Source organism: Ictidomys tridecemlineatus, chromosome 5 (genome assembly GCF_052094955.1).
Source record: "Ictidomys tridecemlineatus isolate mIctTri1 chromosome 5, mIctTri1.hap1, whole genome shotgun sequence".
Taxonomy (NCBI): domain Eukaryota; kingdom Metazoa; phylum Chordata; class Mammalia; order Rodentia; family Sciuridae; genus Ictidomys; species Ictidomys tridecemlineatus.
In genome coordinates this window covers 35,625,109-35,643,397 of record NC_135481.1, presented here as the reverse complement: position 1 = coordinate 35,643,397, position 18,289 = coordinate 35,625,109, and the positions used below count along the sequence as shown (strand labels likewise).

Here is an 18,289-nt window from a genome sequence, read left to right as displayed (position 1 = left end):
CTACCTTTTTGTAGCGGCCTCCATAATCTTTCTCAGGCCTCCATAGTCTTTCTATGGAGGCATTGCAAAATGAGGGAATAGGAGGTAAGGAAGCAATTGGAAACAGTCTTTATGCCTGCAAATTACAAGCCACAAAGTCATTTCCTGTTGTTGGTCTGTAAAATTGGCCTTGCTGAAGCACAGTGCTAGAAAGAAATATGGCCAAGCAGTTCTTACGCTTGATACCTTTGGGGACCTGGCCTTTTGTTTCTGAAGGTTGAATGTAATGCTTGTATCTTTTACAGGTGGCCAATGGCAATTTCGATGCTTGAGTCCAAGTCTGTGAATGTAAAGCCTTTAGTCACCCATAGGTTTCCTCTGGAGAAAGCCATGGAGGCCTTTGAAACATCCAAAAAGGGATTGGGGATAAAAGTCATGCTCAAGTGTGACCCCAATGACCAGAATCCCTGATGTGAATTAAGCTGTACCCTCATCCCCCTCTCAGCATCTCAGGGCTAAATGGCTGGGGCGGGGGGATCTGCCTTGAATGCAGAACTTTGTTTCAAATGGTAAGAATAATTAAAATAATTCATTATAAAGAGAGAGTCTTATAGAGGAGTTCGTGTGCCTTAAAGACACAAATAGGGATAGCTTTGGGAAACTTGTAGCCAGAATGACCTGCTCATGCTGAACAAAGTTCAGCAAGTAAACAGAGCTTAACAAGCAGCCGCTGAGAACTCTCCTTCTATCCGGGCCTTCTTTGGGTAAGGAGACAAATATGGCCTTTGGGTTCCTGTTTCCACTATGACTGGCTGGAGGATGGGAGCTGAGTTATGAAGAGACAACTTTATCAAGACGTACCCAGCCCCAAGGCTGATTTTCAGGGTCTGAGTTGAGAGTTATCAGCAGTTGTAGTTCAGAGCACAATTCCCTGTGGTTTGACAATAAAAGGAGAATAAGAAAAGAAACTATAACTTCCTGGATCTAGTGTAATTTTTAACCAACCACATGAATAAAATAAAAATCTCATGTGAGGTCAAACCAGCTTGCATTCCCCAAATGTAGAACTAATGAGAACACATCTCAGCTCTACAGATCGCCCCTACAACTCCCGAGAATCTTGTCATTCCATTTGCAAGGTAGAGAACTACCTTCCCAACTCTCTCCACCCCTATCCTGAGGTAGGGTGCCTTTCACTAGGCAACCAGGAGGCTCCCACCTAAATACAGTGGCAGGAAGTCCTTAAATTATGCTTCGGACCAGCCCAGGAGGATTTAGCCAACACACCTGACTGCCTGATTTCTCTACCCCATAGCCTTAGCCTCCCCTCCTAGGCTCACTGAATGATGATTATTAGACAATTCCATTAATTCTGATTGTTGTAGACAGAAAACTTACCTCTTCTCATAGCCAGTTAAGGCTCTTGTCTCTTCCCATCTGTTGGAAGGATATCTCCAAACTTGCCTTATTTTAGTCATGGAGTTTTTCTGTATATGGTTTGAATCCAAATCGCAACATGTTTCCTTGTGATTTTGAGATTATTAATCAAGGGTAAGGCTGTAGTAATAGCTATGACAACTGCAGCCTTTTTTCCCCCTTGCTTCAGTGGTGGGTGGAGGGAGAGTCTGAAGATGCTTGAGTTTTCTTATATCCAGGGAAGGCCATGGCCAATGCCTGGAATTCCTCAAACTGGTTCAGGTAATAAATTCTATTGCTGATATGTGACTTCTGCTGCCATTTATGCCTCTTTAAGGAAGAGTGGACTTAGATTGCCTGTTGAACAGAAGGAATAATCCCAGGACTTTTCCAGAGGACCCATTTTCTGCACTAAATACAATTACATTGACTGTTGGAAATTTGCATAAATCTTCTATAATCCTCACAGCAAACCAAATGTATAATGACTATTTACAGATAAGGAAATAGAGAAAAGTAATTTGATTAAGGTCACACACTGCTTTTCTTTTATCAGAAGGAGGGAGGGATGGGGAGACTTCTGTGCAAACACACATTTAGCAGTCACACAGCCCAACCCACTTGCACTTTCTTCTCTTATTTCTACATAGTTGGGGCCAGACTTGCCACTTGTCTTAAAACTCTCCTTCCAGCTTAGTGGTGCCCAAAGTTTCTTTAATGTGAAATGAGATGGAAGACTCATCAATGAGATGGAAGACTTTCTAGATGGAAGACTTCTAATAGAAATTACTCTTGAATGGGGCAGATTTCATTTTGTTAAATTCACAAGTAGCTGCTATTGTTCTGATTATGGCAGGATGTAGGGAGGACACTGAACCTGAAAAAGATTTCAGAGCTGCAGAGGGGACAGCAGGAAAGGTAGCATCAGCAAGGACAAAGACACATCACTTTTTCCATAGTTGTGTTTGAGCCTGATCTTCTAAGCCAATGTCTATCAATGTCAACATCATCTCCATTTTCTGATCTCTTAGGTGGGCTTCAGGATGCCTGTGCAATTATAAAGAGCAAATGAGCCAATTGAAAATAGCAGTTCAAAGGACTCTCCTCATTTGCAAGGTCTTCCACAGCTCTCAAACTATTGCTTCCCACGCACATCACAGGGGCAGAGAGTGGAGGCAGCAGAGGTAGTGAGAGTGGAGGCAGCAGAGCTTGGTGAGAGCACTACAGAGCTGGTGCCGAGACTCCCTCTCTTCATCCTTGTTCAGATGGCACTTCCACCACTTGGAAGGGGCTGCAGGAAGCCTGGGAATTAATTTCTTAGCACCACCTCCACAAAGTTCTCCATAAACATTGATTGACTCAGTGAATCAGTCCCGGAACTAAGACGAATATGAATTTCCTGCAAGTTCCCCAACCCTGGGAGGCCTGGTGGCCTCTGTGTGCTCTGTCACCTGTGCCCGGCACTGGTTCACTCTCAGTCAACACTGAGGACCCCGCCCAGCAGGCACTCCCAGCACATGAGTGGAGTGGGGTGTAAGAGTGGAGAGCTGGGAAGAAGGACCCTAGAGGCAACCCCAAGGGTGGAAGAGAGAGGCTGCTTTATGGACCCTCAAAAAGGAAGGGGGTGTGCATTGGCTCCAGCAACTCCCTTTTGTGGTGTACTTTTGGCCACTGCACATGGTTTCTGTTCATCTCCTCCCAGTCTCTTGTGTAGCTGTCTTGCCTTTTCTTTCCTGGTTTCTGTTTTGCACAAAAAAGGTTTGTTTTAGGCATTGATGGAACCAGAAGATCAGGATCAGGGGAACAGGATGTGTTGCATATTTTTCTTCCCCTAGAACTGTCCCCTGCTCATGATGTCAGTCTAGGCTTGGGGCACAGAGGCCAGGTGACAAGGAAGAAATGCCCTGGGCAACTGGTTGGGACAGAGGCTGCACTCGGCAAGTCCTGGTTAAGGCCCACATCCCTGGGTGGTAGAGAGGTCTCCACCATCCCCATTTCCATTTATACATCAGATTCTTCAAGGGCTCAGAGAGGAGCAGAATGGAGAAGAGGCAGCAGTCTAGTGGCTTGGTGATGAGCTTATGGCCTATGGGAAGTGCCTTCAAGATGTCAGTAGTTGTTCTCTGACACAGCTGCTACCATAATGACACCACCCAGCAGCACTCTCACAGCTTCTGCCCCTCCAGCTTTCCTCTTCTCTTAAAGCCCTGGCTGAGTCAGATACTGAGTGTCTCCCCTGAAAGTGGCTCAGGTAGTTACCTCCAAGATATCGCTCAGTAAGTCTTCCAGTTAGTAGGAGATGCTTGTCACAAGTTGGGATGGCTGAGCAACCTTTGTCCTCTGAGAGGTAGCATGTTGTAACATTTAATAGGGATTCCTGGGTTCTGTCTAATCCTGGAGCAGTCACTAACTCACCATGAAATTTATCAAGTTCCTTCCCCAATCAGCCTGTTTCCACTCCTTGTTCTCCTTGACCATAGCATCCCTGTCCTAAGGGGTCTTCAGAGCCTAGAGATGGGTCAAGCAAGTCAGGCTCTTCACTGCCATGGTCGTTTACTGGCTTTTCTATGCTCCACATAAGGCGAGAGGCAGAGACACAGCCTTTCTGGGTTGGGTCCCTTCGTAGGAAGGAAGGAGCTATGGGGAGAAGGTAGGCCTTCACATAGGGTGAGCCTGTTCTGGGCCCAACACCACTGGGAGACATGAAAAACAATCCCTTAGGAGTAAGAGAGAAAACTTCTGAAGACAGCATGGTTAACTTTCAATCTTATGGTGTTAACAGCCACAACAGAAAATTAGGAGATGAAAGTGTAAGTAGTCTTCAAGGCTATGGAAGGGAGGTAATATCCCAAGAGATAGGAGGCTGGGACAGCTCAGTCTTCTGAAGGCATGTAGTCTGCAGAAATGCCAGTCAAAGCAGGGTCTGCATTACTCAGAAAACAATATTAGAGACTTTCCCAGAAGATAAGGACAATTTCAATGACAAGGGGAAAACACATACATATACTATTCACCAAAGTGACCTACAGTAATCTTTTACCTTATTAGCATAGTAAAATGCACACCCCTGGATGGACACTTAGGATGGTAATGAGACATGCGATGCATGAAGAAGAATGATAGAAGGGAGTGTAGGCCCAGCTAAAGCCCCAACTCCACATGAGATGACATCAAGAGATGGTATTCACCCTATAGATGTCACAAAAGCTATTCCCCCTTTGTTCTTTGCTTGAGATCAGCCTGGGAGCTTAGTCCCTCCCGTGCTATCTCCGTTTTGCTTCAGGTAGAAAACTCCCCCCACCTTTTTTTTTTTTTTTTTTTTTTTTTGCTGAAGCCGGCCTGGGGTTTCTATCCCTCAAAGCTGTGTCCCTTCTGACTCAAAGTCCTTAATAAAGGCTTGCCCGTGCCTAAATTCATTCTGGGTCCATTGTTCACTACACCTCTGGATCCAAAAACCCAAGTTGGGTAATAGTATGAGTGCAGTTCTTGGGCCAGCCCAGGCTTCAGGTAGATGGTGCTGAAGCCGCATGGATTCTACTCGGACCTTACAGACTCATGAGCATGGGACTATGGGCTACTACCCTCTTGGGCCTCTCCAGTAGTCCTGCCTCACAGCTATTCCCTGGTGAGAATTGGGAATCTCAAGAGGCTCTTCAAATTCGCTGGCAATAGCCATATTCCCTATCACATAAGTTTGTGCCTTGTAAGAAAATAACAAAGGAAGATAAGTAAAAAAATAAAAATAAAGAAAGAAAAGAAAGAAAGCACTATCCATTCCTCAATAATAAGAGTGTGGGATACTTCCTTCCAGTTCTTTCCTATGCATCTCTACACATATAAAACACAAACATGTATTTATGAACATAATAAAAGTGTACTTTTACTACTATTTTTCTATCACCTGTAATAAATGCTTTAAAAATAATCACAATTATTAAATAATTCCCATTATTATACCCAATGAAATGAACCATTCCTTCATATCTCATACCAAATCAATTTTCCCTAATTAAAAATAAAGATTACTTTTTTATACTGGTTTTCTTGGAATTTAAACACACACCTTACTGGTGATTGATATTCTCCATTTTGGTTTAAATGCCATTAATGTTGAAGAAACTGGGTCTTTTGTTCTCTAGATACTATTTTGTAAACCTGCCTTTTTTCTTTATTTAATAAATTGCTAAATTTCTTTTAAAAAAATATTTATTTTCTTAGTTATAAGTAGACACAATGTCTTTATTTTTGCTTCATGTAGTGCTGAGGATTGAACCCAGTGCCTCATGCATCCTAGGCGAGCTATCTACCTCTGAGTCAAAACTCCAGTCCCAAATTGCTAAATTTCTATGTCAACAATTATCATCATGTAAGTCACTTGTTTAAACCAATCATCATTTGTAAGTTACCATATCCCATTGTATGGGTGTACTATTAGTTATAAAGCAAGTCACAGTAATTTGGGCATTTGGATAGTTTGTAGAATTTTGATCTTATGATAAAAATGTGGTGATGATCTTTGTGGTGCAGACTGTGCTTGTGCTTCTGATTTATTTTCTAAAGTTATACTTTAGAATGAAGAGAGCTGGGTTGGAGGCTACACTCTTTTTTTTGCAGGGCCTCACATATGCTAGGCAAGCACTCTACCACTGAGCTACATCTCCAGCTCTGGAATACATACTTTAAAATTAACCTGGATAGGCAAGAAAACAGAGTATTGATATTGAGACTAAGAAAATCTCTGGGGGTGCCTCTGGCCATGTACAATGTGGGAGGACTCTGGGGTCTGAGGGAGCTCTCAAGGGTTGCTAAAGATGGGGCTATGGAGACATTGGCTCTCTGGCTTCAGGCCAATCAGAGAAAAGCTGGGTTTGGGCTTCATTATCCAAAATTTGGACAGGTCACTATGTCTTCAGGCCTTTCCTTATTGGTAGTATCAATGGTTGCTTTGGGCTCTGGGACTATTACCAAGATATGACAATAAACAGCCCCTTTAAAGGGCTGGCATAGGATTCATAGGAATCTGTAGTCTAATTACTGTGGAGAAGTGGGCCACCAGGAACTTGTACTGAAAGCCTCCCCACAACAATGCCAGGAAACACTGGGTGGCATTTGTTAACTTTGATAACATTGTAATGCTGTTGTGTGTAGAATATTCTTTTTCAGTTCTGGACTCTTTGAAGTAGGTACAAATTCATGTAGCATACAATGAATTGGACTAGGTTTTAAGCTACACATTTTGGATTCTCCAGGCCCTGAGAGGCCTGGAAATTTATAGGGCCCTTAAGAAACGTATGTTCTGAGTGATTCAAATATAATTGTCTCATGCTATTTTATTCTCTTGCTACATATGTATATTTAGTATTTGCCTACATAGCTTAACAATACAGACTTTCAAGTGTCTTGCATGTTTGTGCTACTTTCAGAAACATCAAATTGAAGCATCTCTTGTCACTCATCAAATGGGATGGGATTGGGCTGCCAGCATGGAATGTATCAAGGGTTGATGATTCTGAAGAACTTCTTGGGAAGACTATTAATAGTAAGTAGGAGCCAGCGAATGATCTGATAAAAAGTGAATGAGGAAAAAGCTGAGAGGCAAGGAACTACTACTAATCCAGGGCAGAGTGAAAAACATGACTCAACGTGGCCTTTGGGGGCTGGGGCTGCAGGTTCTAGGAAGCGGCTGGGCTTTCAGGACAACACAGGGACAGACAGGCTCCAACCAGAGTTTCCTGGGCAAACCCCAGCTTGGCTTCCCCTGTACCACAGACTGAATTCCACAACTTACTGCACACCCAACTAAATGAGGTCCCCAGGAAGTCCTTGCTTGCCTTCACCATGCTGCCTTCAGGATGGGGATCTAGAGAGACTGATGATTACAAGGGGAAGAAAGAAATTGCTGGGTGATTAGCCAGAAACACCTGTCATCCAGTTTATGTCTTGTGGCCATGAAGCTGAGTGGAGGAAATGCACCCCTGCACTTGAAGGAGATGGTAAAGGAAGAGGCCACTAGATGTTTGGATGTCTTGGGCTCCACATAGTAAGAAAGAGGTGGGTGCACGTTAGGCCTTATGACCTTGAGAGACTCACTTGACTTCTTTAAAAACTCAGTTTTCTCATCCTTTAAATTGGAAAAAATAATACCTACCTCAGGGACAAATGAACCCATTTTAAAGTAATTAGCATCGAGAGTGTCACTATGATTATGTTTATTAAGTGTTTATGCCCCAGTCCTCCCTTCACCAAACCTTATCTCTTCTCCTATTAAATGGGCAGGGTGGATGACCCCCAAGACTTTTCCACCTCAGATCCTGGAGTCTGCAAAGGTGCTTGAAACTGAATGAGAAGTCCCCAGGGCATCAGAAAAGATCTAAGACTGGCCATCACCCAGCATCCTCAGCTCTTCCATAAATGTGCCAGGGCATGAAAGATGGCATCAGACCTGGAAGCCAGGCCGTGTAGAGGAGATGGACCAAATAACAACCAGAATCTACTCTTACCTGCCTGCCCTCTTACTTGTTTTGGGCAGAAGAACAGGAAGATTTTCATTTTTCACTGTTTGGATTCCCCCATTATTTAAAAAAAAAATTTTTTTTGCCATGATTAATAAGGATATCAGTGTTCCCTGTGGCTTTCAGGCTCAAGTGCAGAAAAGTAGAATTCCCATCCCCCCCCCCCCGAGAAAGCCCTTGGGACCACCCAGAGGAATCCCTGGGCCCAGGAGGGCTGTATGGCTGGCCCCCACAAGACAGGGACTGTTAAAAGCCGTGGCCAAGTCTTACACTGCATTATGGAGAAATCCCTCACAGACTGCCATGGTGCCTAGTCCACATGGAAGGTGTTCTGGAATTTCTGTAGCCTCATAAACAGCCAGCCCTCATCCTTAGCTCCTAGCCATTCTCCTCCTGCCCATCAATCTGACCTGACCCAGAACATCAAGGTGTCTGTCCTTCAGAAACAGTTTCAGTATCTGGAGACTTATTTATAGAGAGGAAGCCAAACTCTGAGGGCTAGGAGTGGCAGGTGCAGAGACCACAGCAAGAGGAGAGCTTACCTGGCTAGCAACCCCTCCCCTGAAGACCCATCAGTGACAGCCTAGGGTCCAAACAAGATGGGGATCCCACTGAAGGACAAGAAGTAGGACCAGCTGCTCCCTATAGTCTCTGGTTTTAGGGGGAGTTGTACAGACCCTGTAGTGTTGTAAGAACAACACTGGATCAGAGGCAGAGTCCTGATTTCTGGGTCCAACTCTTCCAAATTCAGAAGAGACACTTAATTTATGTTTTTGTTGTTGTTATTGGTGGTGCTGGGGATTAAACCCAGGGCCTCCCACATGCTAGGCAAGTGCTTTATCACTGATCTGTAGCCCAGCCCTTTTTATTTTGAGACAGGGTTTCATTAAATTGCTGAGGCTGGTCTTGAATTTGCAAGGACTGGAGATGTGCACCACCAAGCCCAGCCTATGTATGTTCTTGACCATCTGCAATGCAAGTCATTGGAACTTCTCCTGCTATTGTTGTCATCTATCAATAAAATACTAAACTGCTAAGAGAAAGAACGAAGGAGTAATTACAACTGTTATTCTTAACAGTCTGGCTTGCTGTGACCCGGACACTCTTCTGAGATGCTAGATATCTGAACTCATTTAACCCTCAGTATAACGCTATTAGATTGATATCATTCCCCCTATTTTATGGTTGAGAAAATTGAGGTATTAAATAACTAAATAGTTAAATTATTAGTTCTAGATTAAATAATTAGCTCCAGGTCCCATCCCTTCACCCCTGCACATATACATATGTTTGAACATGTAAAATGTCTGCTACAATGGACAGCAAACCGAGTTGTTAACTCTGGAGGAGAGGATTTGGGGGATTTTGTGTTGTCGGAAGGCAGGAGAACAGGAAGACTTTCATTTTTTACAGTTCAGATTCCTCTAATATCATTTGAAACTTTTTTTGGTCATGACCACACATCACTTGTGTAAATTAAGACGATTAATAAGAATTTCATAGTACCCTGTGGCTTTCAGACTCAAATGCAGAAGAATATAAGTGGTGACATAGACTCCCAGGGCAGAGGACCATTTTTGTTCCCAGAAAGCCTTTGGCTGCAGTCCCTGTCTCGGAGCTGACAGAGGGAGAGAACCAGGTTCTCACATTAGAACCCCTGCAGATCTTAGGCAACCAGCCAGTACAGGGCCATCTGCTATGTCACGGAGCCCACAGGCCAGTTGTGAAGCCTCAAAAGCCATGATAAACAATGTATATTTAAAAATATGGTTAAAAGTATGGTAAGCAAGTCCCTAAAAATACTGGCTGCAAGGGGTCAGCTGCTTGTAAGGCTGCATCTTCCACTATCTCTTGATCTTTTAAACTAATTTTCTACTTTATTTGCTCACTGCTAAGTAACTGTCCACAACAGGGCAGTCCTTGGCACCTCCCTTTAGGTTAGTGTGTCTGCGTTTCTGGTCTCAGCCATGTTTTGTGGATTGTGTCACTAAGCTTTGTTTTTAAATCAAGTCAATGATCCTTTTATTTTCGGAGGAATTTGTTTATGGCTGTGATTATGATGTTTGTACTTCTATCGCCTCTGGACCTGCCTTTGTTGCTTCCTTCTTTTGCTTTCCTTTCCCCTGTGTGTGGTTTCTGTAGAGGACTTCTTTTTCTGGGTCCTTTTAAATGAGCTCAAAAGAAAACATTACCTTATATTTTTAGCTTTTAAAATTGTTTTTACCATTAAAAAAATTGAAAAGATTTAAAACAATGTTTCCTACTATTAATTAATTAATTAATTAATTTTTTTTTTTTGCGGGGTGTGCAGTTGTGAGGATTGAACCCAGGCCTGTCTAAATATACCATTGAATCTCCCCATTGACTCCCCTGGTGGTCCTTACAATATCATTTCTAACATACCATTTAATTAGCTCTCATACCATTAGACCTATTCACAGTGAGCTTTTCAGATCTTTTTTCTGTATTCATGTTCCCACTTTTCCTAATGATGTCTTCTGCAACTGTAAACCCCTGTCAATAGATTTTTTCCTGCCCCTGCTCCAGCCCCACCTTGTCTTTGAAATTGAACCCAAGGACCCTCTACCACTGAACTATATCCCCATCCCTTTTTATTTTATTTATTTATCTTTTCTTTTTATTTTATTTTGAAACAGGATCTCACTAAGTTGCTTAGTGTCACATTAAATTGCTGAGGCTGGCTTTGAACTTGTGATCCTCCTGCCTCAGCCTCCCAAGTTGCTGGAATTACAAGCATGCACCACCACACCTGGCCCCGGCAATGATTCTTTCAAGGATTCTGTTTCTTGAAATATTCTTCCAAAGGGGAAAAAATGACTGGGATTCTTATTTCATGTTTCTAATTCCTTTTCCTCAGATTGTGGGACTTTTCTCTTTTTCCAAGATTTGAGAAGTGATACCCAAAGATGTTTTATTCTAGTCTCTTAAAAAATCTTTTTCTAGTCATCATCACCCCCACTCCCTGTAATCACCAAATACCACACCCATGTTTATGACCCTATTTGATGGCATCTCTGAATTCAGAGTTGGCAAATAGGTTTGTAGGGAAACGTCGTAGAGGATTATATTGCTATCTGAGCTTTACAAATATATCATCTTACTCTCACATTTGGCAGAAAATTGAGGCTCAGAATAGTAATGGAACCTGAATAAAGACAACTATCATAGTAGGATTTGAGCTTCAGGCTGATGGAGATCCACTGGCCATTCCCTCAACCACAATGATGCTGTACTTTTTTCATAATAGTCTTGGTTATTCTGTTGCCCTGTATCTTGTTATTCTCTTTGATCAGTTGCTAGATGTATTGGGTTTTTGTTTTGTTTTATGAGCAAATCTTTGTTTAAGTTGGCTCTATTTAGATTTTCTATGCTAGTATTCTTGGCATTTCTAATTATTTGCTCTCCTCTACAATAGAAGAATTAAAAGTCCCTACCTTAACCTCAACCCTCTTTACCTAGAGGCCTCCATTGATAACAACATTACATATGTATATACACACACTACACTTTACATGTACATATATGTGCATAGATTTAATTTTACAAAAATAAGATCATATCCTGGTTATATACATTTTCATATCAGTACATTTGGATCACATTTTTTTATGATAATGTTATCATAACATCCATTGCATGGGTACCCATAAAATATAATATGCCTTGCACACAACATCCATGTACTGTATATCATCATGCATCTATGCTGAAAGCTATTAACGTAATTATTAAACATCACCCAAAAGCTCCCTTGAGGTATAGGAATTATTTTCCTTTATTCTTTCTTTCAGGGTGAATGCTATCACATCTGCTGGACATGTGTTTGTAATTCTTCAGGACTTCCCCCAATATTTCTTCCTTCTTCAGGTTCCTTTTAATCACCTTTCTGTGTTGGTAATGAGACATTGATTTTAAAATTTCATTTTGACACAATCAAAATGAAAAATTAAAAAGAAATAAAAATTAGAACTCAACAACAATCATCCCCATAACATATCAACTTTAGGTTTTTCTGTGTTGGCCCTTGCACATGTATAATTATAATTTTAAAATATTTCTATTTTTAATCTATGGTTATGAAAGTAATATATACTTATGTTTTAATATTTATTTTTTAGTTGGACACAATATCTTTATTTATTTTTATGTGGTGCTGAGGATCAAACCCAGGGCTACGCATGTGCTAGGCGAGTGCTCTTCCGCTGGGCCACAACCCCAGCTCCTATATACTTATTTTTTAAAGATCAGAGATATGTGTAACATAGATAAATAAAGTTACTCTTAGTTCTACTCCACCTCCAGAGATAAACACTGTTAACAATTTACAAATACTTTCACAGTCATAATCAAAACAAAGCTACAATTTATTTTCACTTAATTATAAATCTTTTTTGTTTTTTAGTACTGGAATTGAACTAGGGCCTTGCTGAGCTACATCCCCCATTCCCATAATAGTAAGTCTTAACCATTTTTATATGCTCATAAAATCTTTCTCACTATATTTTCTCCAAAAATACTTTTGTTTGTATTGGAATCCATTTTTGATGATTATTTCTTACTTTTTACTATGAATATTTGTATATTTTTGAGTAAACACTACAAAAATATAAAGAGGAAAATAAAATCAACCACATTGTCACCTAGAAATAACCAATGTTACCTTTTTGGTGCATTGTCATTTATAAACACAAATATTTGTCTAAATTTATGATTATTTTCCTAAGACAGTTTCCTACAAGAGGAATTAGTGAAAAAAAGGGGAGGGGTTCAAACATAGGCTCTTAAGATATTTTGCCAAATTTCCTGAATGAGATTGCCCATCTAATAATTTCCACTGTAAATGGTTATATTTGATTGAATAGTTTACTTAACCATTCTCTTACTGTTGGACAACCAGATGATCATGGCTACCATATAAGATTGCTGAGAGAATTAAATCAGAGAGAATAATAGTAAACCCTACTTGGATCTGACTCAGAAGGAATCTCCACTGCTGTTCTCTTGCTTATTCACTCCTTCAACCAGGTAGTAAGATTCCTGTCCTCCAGAAAACTCAGCCCTAATGGCCTCCCCTTGCCATCTTGGGGCCACTGCAAGATGCCTTCCAAAGGTGTCAATCTCTTTTGAACCCTGATGGGGTGACACTTTCCCCTGTCCCCCAGTACTGAGGATTGAACCCAGGAATACTCTACCACTGAGCTACATCCCCAGTCCTTTTTTATTTTTCACTTTGATACAGGGTCTCATTAAATTGTCAAGTCTGGCCTCAAACTTATAATCCTCCTTCCTCAGCTTTTCAAGTTGCTGGATTTACAGACATGTGCCATAGCACAAGGCCAGCTCAGACTCTTATTTCCAGAAAGTGGTGTACTGAAGGGATGACCCTTCATCCGGGTTATAATACAGAGGTATTTCACACCAGGTGTTGGAAGATCCAGAGGTAATAGGAATCCAGAGGTGTTCTTTCCTTCTGAATATGCCATCTTTAGAAAAATCTGGCTGTGGAGGGAGAACATAGTTCAAGTGTGGGCCAGTATAATATAGGCTTTAGCCCAGAAATGAATTTGAACAATGGATTTTCTTTATCCTTCAAGGTTAAGTTCAAAATCTCCCTCTTCCAGGAATCTTTTCTGAATTCCTCCAGCCCCTACCGCTCTCCCACTCATTTTGGCATTAATCAATTGCTTATCACATAATATAGTTTATTTACCAAATAGCCCATGAGAATCTGCTCTGTGCCTGGCATTATACTAACAAGTGAAGAAGGAACAGTGAACAGCAAAGGCACAGGTCCTACCCTCCAGGGCCTTATAGCAGAAGTGGAAAGAGGGCCATTGAGCAAGCACTGTGCTAGCCAGTCACTGTACTTTCTCTCCCAGAGCTGGCTCCTGGAAAGTTCAGAATGGGTCTTGCATTCCTTTGGAGTCTTTTAGGACTTAGCATGATCTTTGTTCACAATAGTTTTGCAATAAGTAGAATCAGAGCAATTAACAATAGAAAACAAGTTATGAAAATGTTTGATTTCTTCTTGTTTTCTTTAAGAGTCTGCATTTTTAGAGGTATGAGTTTGGAAAGAGCAAATACTGAGATGTCAGAGGGCTTGGGTTCAAATCTTGATTTTACCTGTTAGTAGCTGATTTTACCTGTTAGTACCTGTTAGTAGTTACTCTCTGAGCCTCATGAGCTTTTTTGACTAATGGGGGCAAAGATACTTTCTTTGAAGAGTTATTTTAAGAATTAATAAGGCTATTTATGTTAATATATTATAGGATCTAATACAAAGTAAGCCTGTAAATGTTAGTTTCCCTCTTGCAGACTTTGGATGAGAGACAATGCAAGCTGTTTCCCAAAAATAGAACTTCTACTCATTGGTGACAATGGGTATAGAAGGGAAGTATGAAATTTTAGGTCTAGAGGGGTGTTAGCCAAAATTCTTTATTTTCTTGGTGAGAAAGTTGAGGCCCAGATACCTTGGGGACTTTCCTTAGTGGTGTCAGTAGCCGGGCTGGGAAGAAAACCTGGGTCCCCTGAGTCCAGCATTCAGTGCATGGTGGGCAGTCTTTCCTAGAATGCACTGCTAGCCTCTCACTTGCAGAGAAGGGGGAAACTTCATGTTGAAGTGCATGAGGTCACTGTCTAAGAAGAATGAGCCTTCCTCGGAGATCAGCTGGAGAGGTTCCCAGGCCCTTTGCAGCTTCCTGAGAACTAGGCTGGGAAGCAGACTGGTGTGGAGAGTGGTGGCAGAGAATGGGAGAGCAGTGTTTGAGATTGGGGTCTCTGATAACTTCATGGCTGTGGCATGCTTGATGCCTTGAAAAATTTCTGTGCAAAGGTGCAGGATGTCTAGCTGCTACAGTAATGCCCTTCATGTGGAAGCTCTGTGCTAGAAGTCTTATCAGCCTTGACCTTGAACTCAGGCACACAGCTCCTGGGAATAAAGAAACTCTTTTGCTAGACAATGTTTCACCAGCTCTGCTGCTCCTGAAACTGCCTACATAAGAGTAACTTCAAACAATGGACTTTCTTGAGAGCTACACAAAGCTCCTAACATTGCACATTGCAACTGTAGAATGTAACTGAGGAATAGACTGCATAATATTGCTAACTCTGTAACTTTCATGAATACAAAGAATAATGTTTGCATAGTCTTTAATCGGATTAATGAAACAAATATAAATAAATATTGCTGGCATAATTCTTTAGACCTGCCTTATCCATTAGAGAGCAGTGCTCTACCGAATCCTGGCTGTTATCTTAAAAATCTGCTTATGTGAGTCTTTATTTTTTCAATTTCCCATAGTCTCTCACTAGAATCTGCTGGTTTGGCTGTGCTGGTCACAGCAGACTGCTCTCCCTGCCACCTTCCATTCTAGACCAGGCCAAGCCAGGCGGCAATGAATGACTTTCAGATGATGGGTGTGGGGGGTGCTGTCTCTGCAGGTTAGAGCAGGCCTCTTCCTCCCCCTCCATAGATACAGACCCTGGTGGGATACAGAGGGAGTAAGTAGGGACTTGGTCAGAAAGGGGAATAGGCCTAGTCTAGGATCAATTATCTTAACATCACTCAACACTTCCAAACTCCTAGAATATGGAGTTCTGCCTTCAGAACCTCAACTTCTCTTACTCATAGTAAAATACTGATGACAATATTCCAGATACAGTTAAGGACTGCCCATACATTTTCTTTGCCTGAACACTCACAACCTGCTTTTGAGAGACAGGATAAAGTGGTAGTCAAGGGGCATGGTCTTTGGGTAAGCTTTGCAGATTCAAATCTGTCCTCTCATATGGGTAACTTTGAACAAACTGTTTAAGCTTTCTTGTGCTTTGATTTCGTAACTGAAAAATGGGAATAATGATAGTAACTACTTCATAGTTTGTCCTAAGGACTAAGTGAGCCAATACATTCCAAGCACTTATAAGAGACTGGGTACACAACAAGCTCTGTGTACATAGATTGTTATAATCTGATTGTCATCTTCTTAGGGGTCTTCTCTTAATAATTTTATCTTAAGAGTATCCCTTGAGTTGGGGATGTGGCTCAGTAGAGTACTTGCCTAGTATGTATGAGGCCCTGGGTTCAATTAGAAAATAAAAAATCCACCTTTAGTCACTCACTATCATTAGATTATTTTCAAAGTACTTAGAATTGGGGATCTTCTCCTCCTAACTTGTTTATTGTCTGTTTGCTTCCATTAACATTTAAGTTCCATAGGAAGGAACTAGAGAATATCATGCTAAGTGAAATAAGCCAGTCCCCAAAAACTAAAGGCTGAATGTTTTCTCTGATAAGTGGATGCTGATCCATAAGGGGGTGTGGGGGCATGGAAGAATAAAGGAATTTTGGACTGAACAGAGGGGAGTGAGGGTAGGGTAGGGGCTGTGGGAATGGGAAGGACAGTGGAATGAGACAGACATTAATACCCTATATACATGTATTATTATACTACTGGTGTGACTGCACCATGGATAGCCAGAGGAATGAGAAGTTGTGCTCCATTTGTGTACAATGTGTCAAAATTCATCCTACTATCATATTTAACTAATTAGAACAAATTAAAAATTAAAAAAATATATATATATTTAAGTTTCATAGAAGCTGGGCCTGTTGAATTGAGTTGAATTATTTCATTGGATCTTCCCAAATCCTATGAATAAGATACTCAGGTTATTCCCATTTTATAGAGGCACCAAGTTTCCTTTGTTTGCTCAAGGTCATCTGTCCTGGACTCAAACCTGATTTGATTCAAGAGCCCTTGCTCTTAAATACTCTGGTGGATTGGCTCCTCTTACTCAAAGTTCTTAGCAAGTTAAGTAGGAAGGATGCCATGTCTTGTCAACTTTGTCCTCTATGGATGGGGCACAAGTTTGGACTGTAAAGTTGGAAAAAGAGGCAGTGTTGGGGCCTCCATTTCTCTCCACAGAGCCTGATGGTTCCTCATGTTCTCCTTTCCCACCTGGCTCTAAAGCCTTGCCATCCACTTATCCTAATCCTTATCCTCATCTTCTCCATTCCCAGTCCTATTGTTGTGCTGTTTCTTCTCCATCTCATTCTCATCCCTATCCCTATGAGGCAGGGGCTTTATCCCAGGGCCTGAGACCAACATCTGTAGAGAATGTTTGCTTCCTTTTACACTATTACTATAATATGTTCTGTGAGTCATCCTCCCCATAGCTTCTTTCTTTGGACATTTTTTTGGGGCGGAGGGACTGGGGATTGAACTCAAGGGCACTTAAACACTGAGCCACATCTCCGGCCCTCTTTTTGTTTAGAGACAGGGTCTCACTGAGTTGCTTAGGGCCTTGCTAAATTTCTGAGGCTGGCTTTGAACTTTCAATCCTCCTGCCTCAGCCTCCTGAGCTGCTGGGACTACAGGCATGAGCCACTATGCCTAGCTTTCTGGACATTTTTGCAGACCACCTTATTTACATATTTTCCAGAGTATAACTTCTCCCCACATGTTTACACAGTTAATAACTTTGTTTTCTCAACCCAAGTGTGAATTGCCTGATGGTTACCTGATCCTGGGCCTTCCTGACTGACCAAGGAGAATCTGGCTCAGGCTCCAGAAAGGATGGGACCTGTTTAGAATTCTGGCAAACAGACAGACTGAAAAGACTTCTATCATCTCTTTAAGGCCTTAACTTTAATCCTGCTCATTTGGTGGCTCTCTGGGAATCAGCATGGTGTTATATAGTACATCCAGGTTGTGAATAGACACTTTGGGCTAATATCTAAAGCCTGGCTGGAAATGGAGCCAGGACTGAAGTCAGGCAGTCTAAGTGCTACTGGAGGCCATTCAAGATCATGGTGGCATGTCCCTCTGTCCAGCTAGATATGCACTTGACATTGCCTAGAGTCAGGGAAAAAGTTGACTGTAGATTCATTCATCGGTGATCACTTCCCCTAACATGGAAGGGAGAACAGGGCTGAGGACAGAGTGTTATAGATTATGGGTTATATTAACTTGACAGCCATGTTAGCACCATTCTCCAGTCTGGTAAGGACAAGTGAATTAGGATGGGACAGATAAATATTTTGAACAGTTTTTAGAAAGGCATGGGAGGACACTGATAGGTAAGATCTGGGAATAAAGTTACTGGTGTATACTTGGTGAGGGGCAGGAAGGCTGGAGGCTGGGAGGCATGATGCTGTTCATAAATGGATGGACTAGTAATCATCATACATTGTAATTAATATATTCCTATACTTTTTCTCATCAATATAATTGTTTGGGACTATTGGTCTCTGACTCCCCAATACCCTTCCAGACATTTGAATAAATGAAGAAAAAGGGAAATTAAGAGATTTTTCCATCTGAAACATTTACAGATAAAATTGGCGATAAAATCCTAGGTCT

The 18,289-nt window shown here is 41.5% G+C and overlaps 1 protein-coding gene across 7 annotated transcripts in view; it reads left to right on the top strand.

The window, feature by feature from the left end:
* The window catches only part of Sord (sorbitol dehydrogenase), a 58,217-nt gene that overhangs the window by 35,077 nt on the left and 4,851 nt on the right, over nucleotides 1-18,289 (top strand). For 2 of the 7 annotated variants that reach the window (XM_021726505.3, XM_021726511.3), the window contains 2 exons: nucleotides 6,819-6,934; nucleotides 7,672-8,953. In XM_021726505.3, coding sequence (XP_021582180.2) covers nucleotides 6,819-6,934; nucleotides 7,672-7,739 — 184 coding nt within the window. In that variant the 3' untranslated portion in view covers nucleotides 7,740-8,953. Of the gene's footprint in view, nucleotides 1-284; nucleotides 1,705-6,818; nucleotides 6,935-7,164; nucleotides 7,185-7,671; nucleotides 8,954-11,719; nucleotides 12,219-12,330; nucleotides 18,230-18,289 lie in introns of those variants that run through there. The other 5 variants (XM_078049682.1, XM_021726509.3, XM_040274755.2 and 2 more) reach the window with 5 other exon arrangements.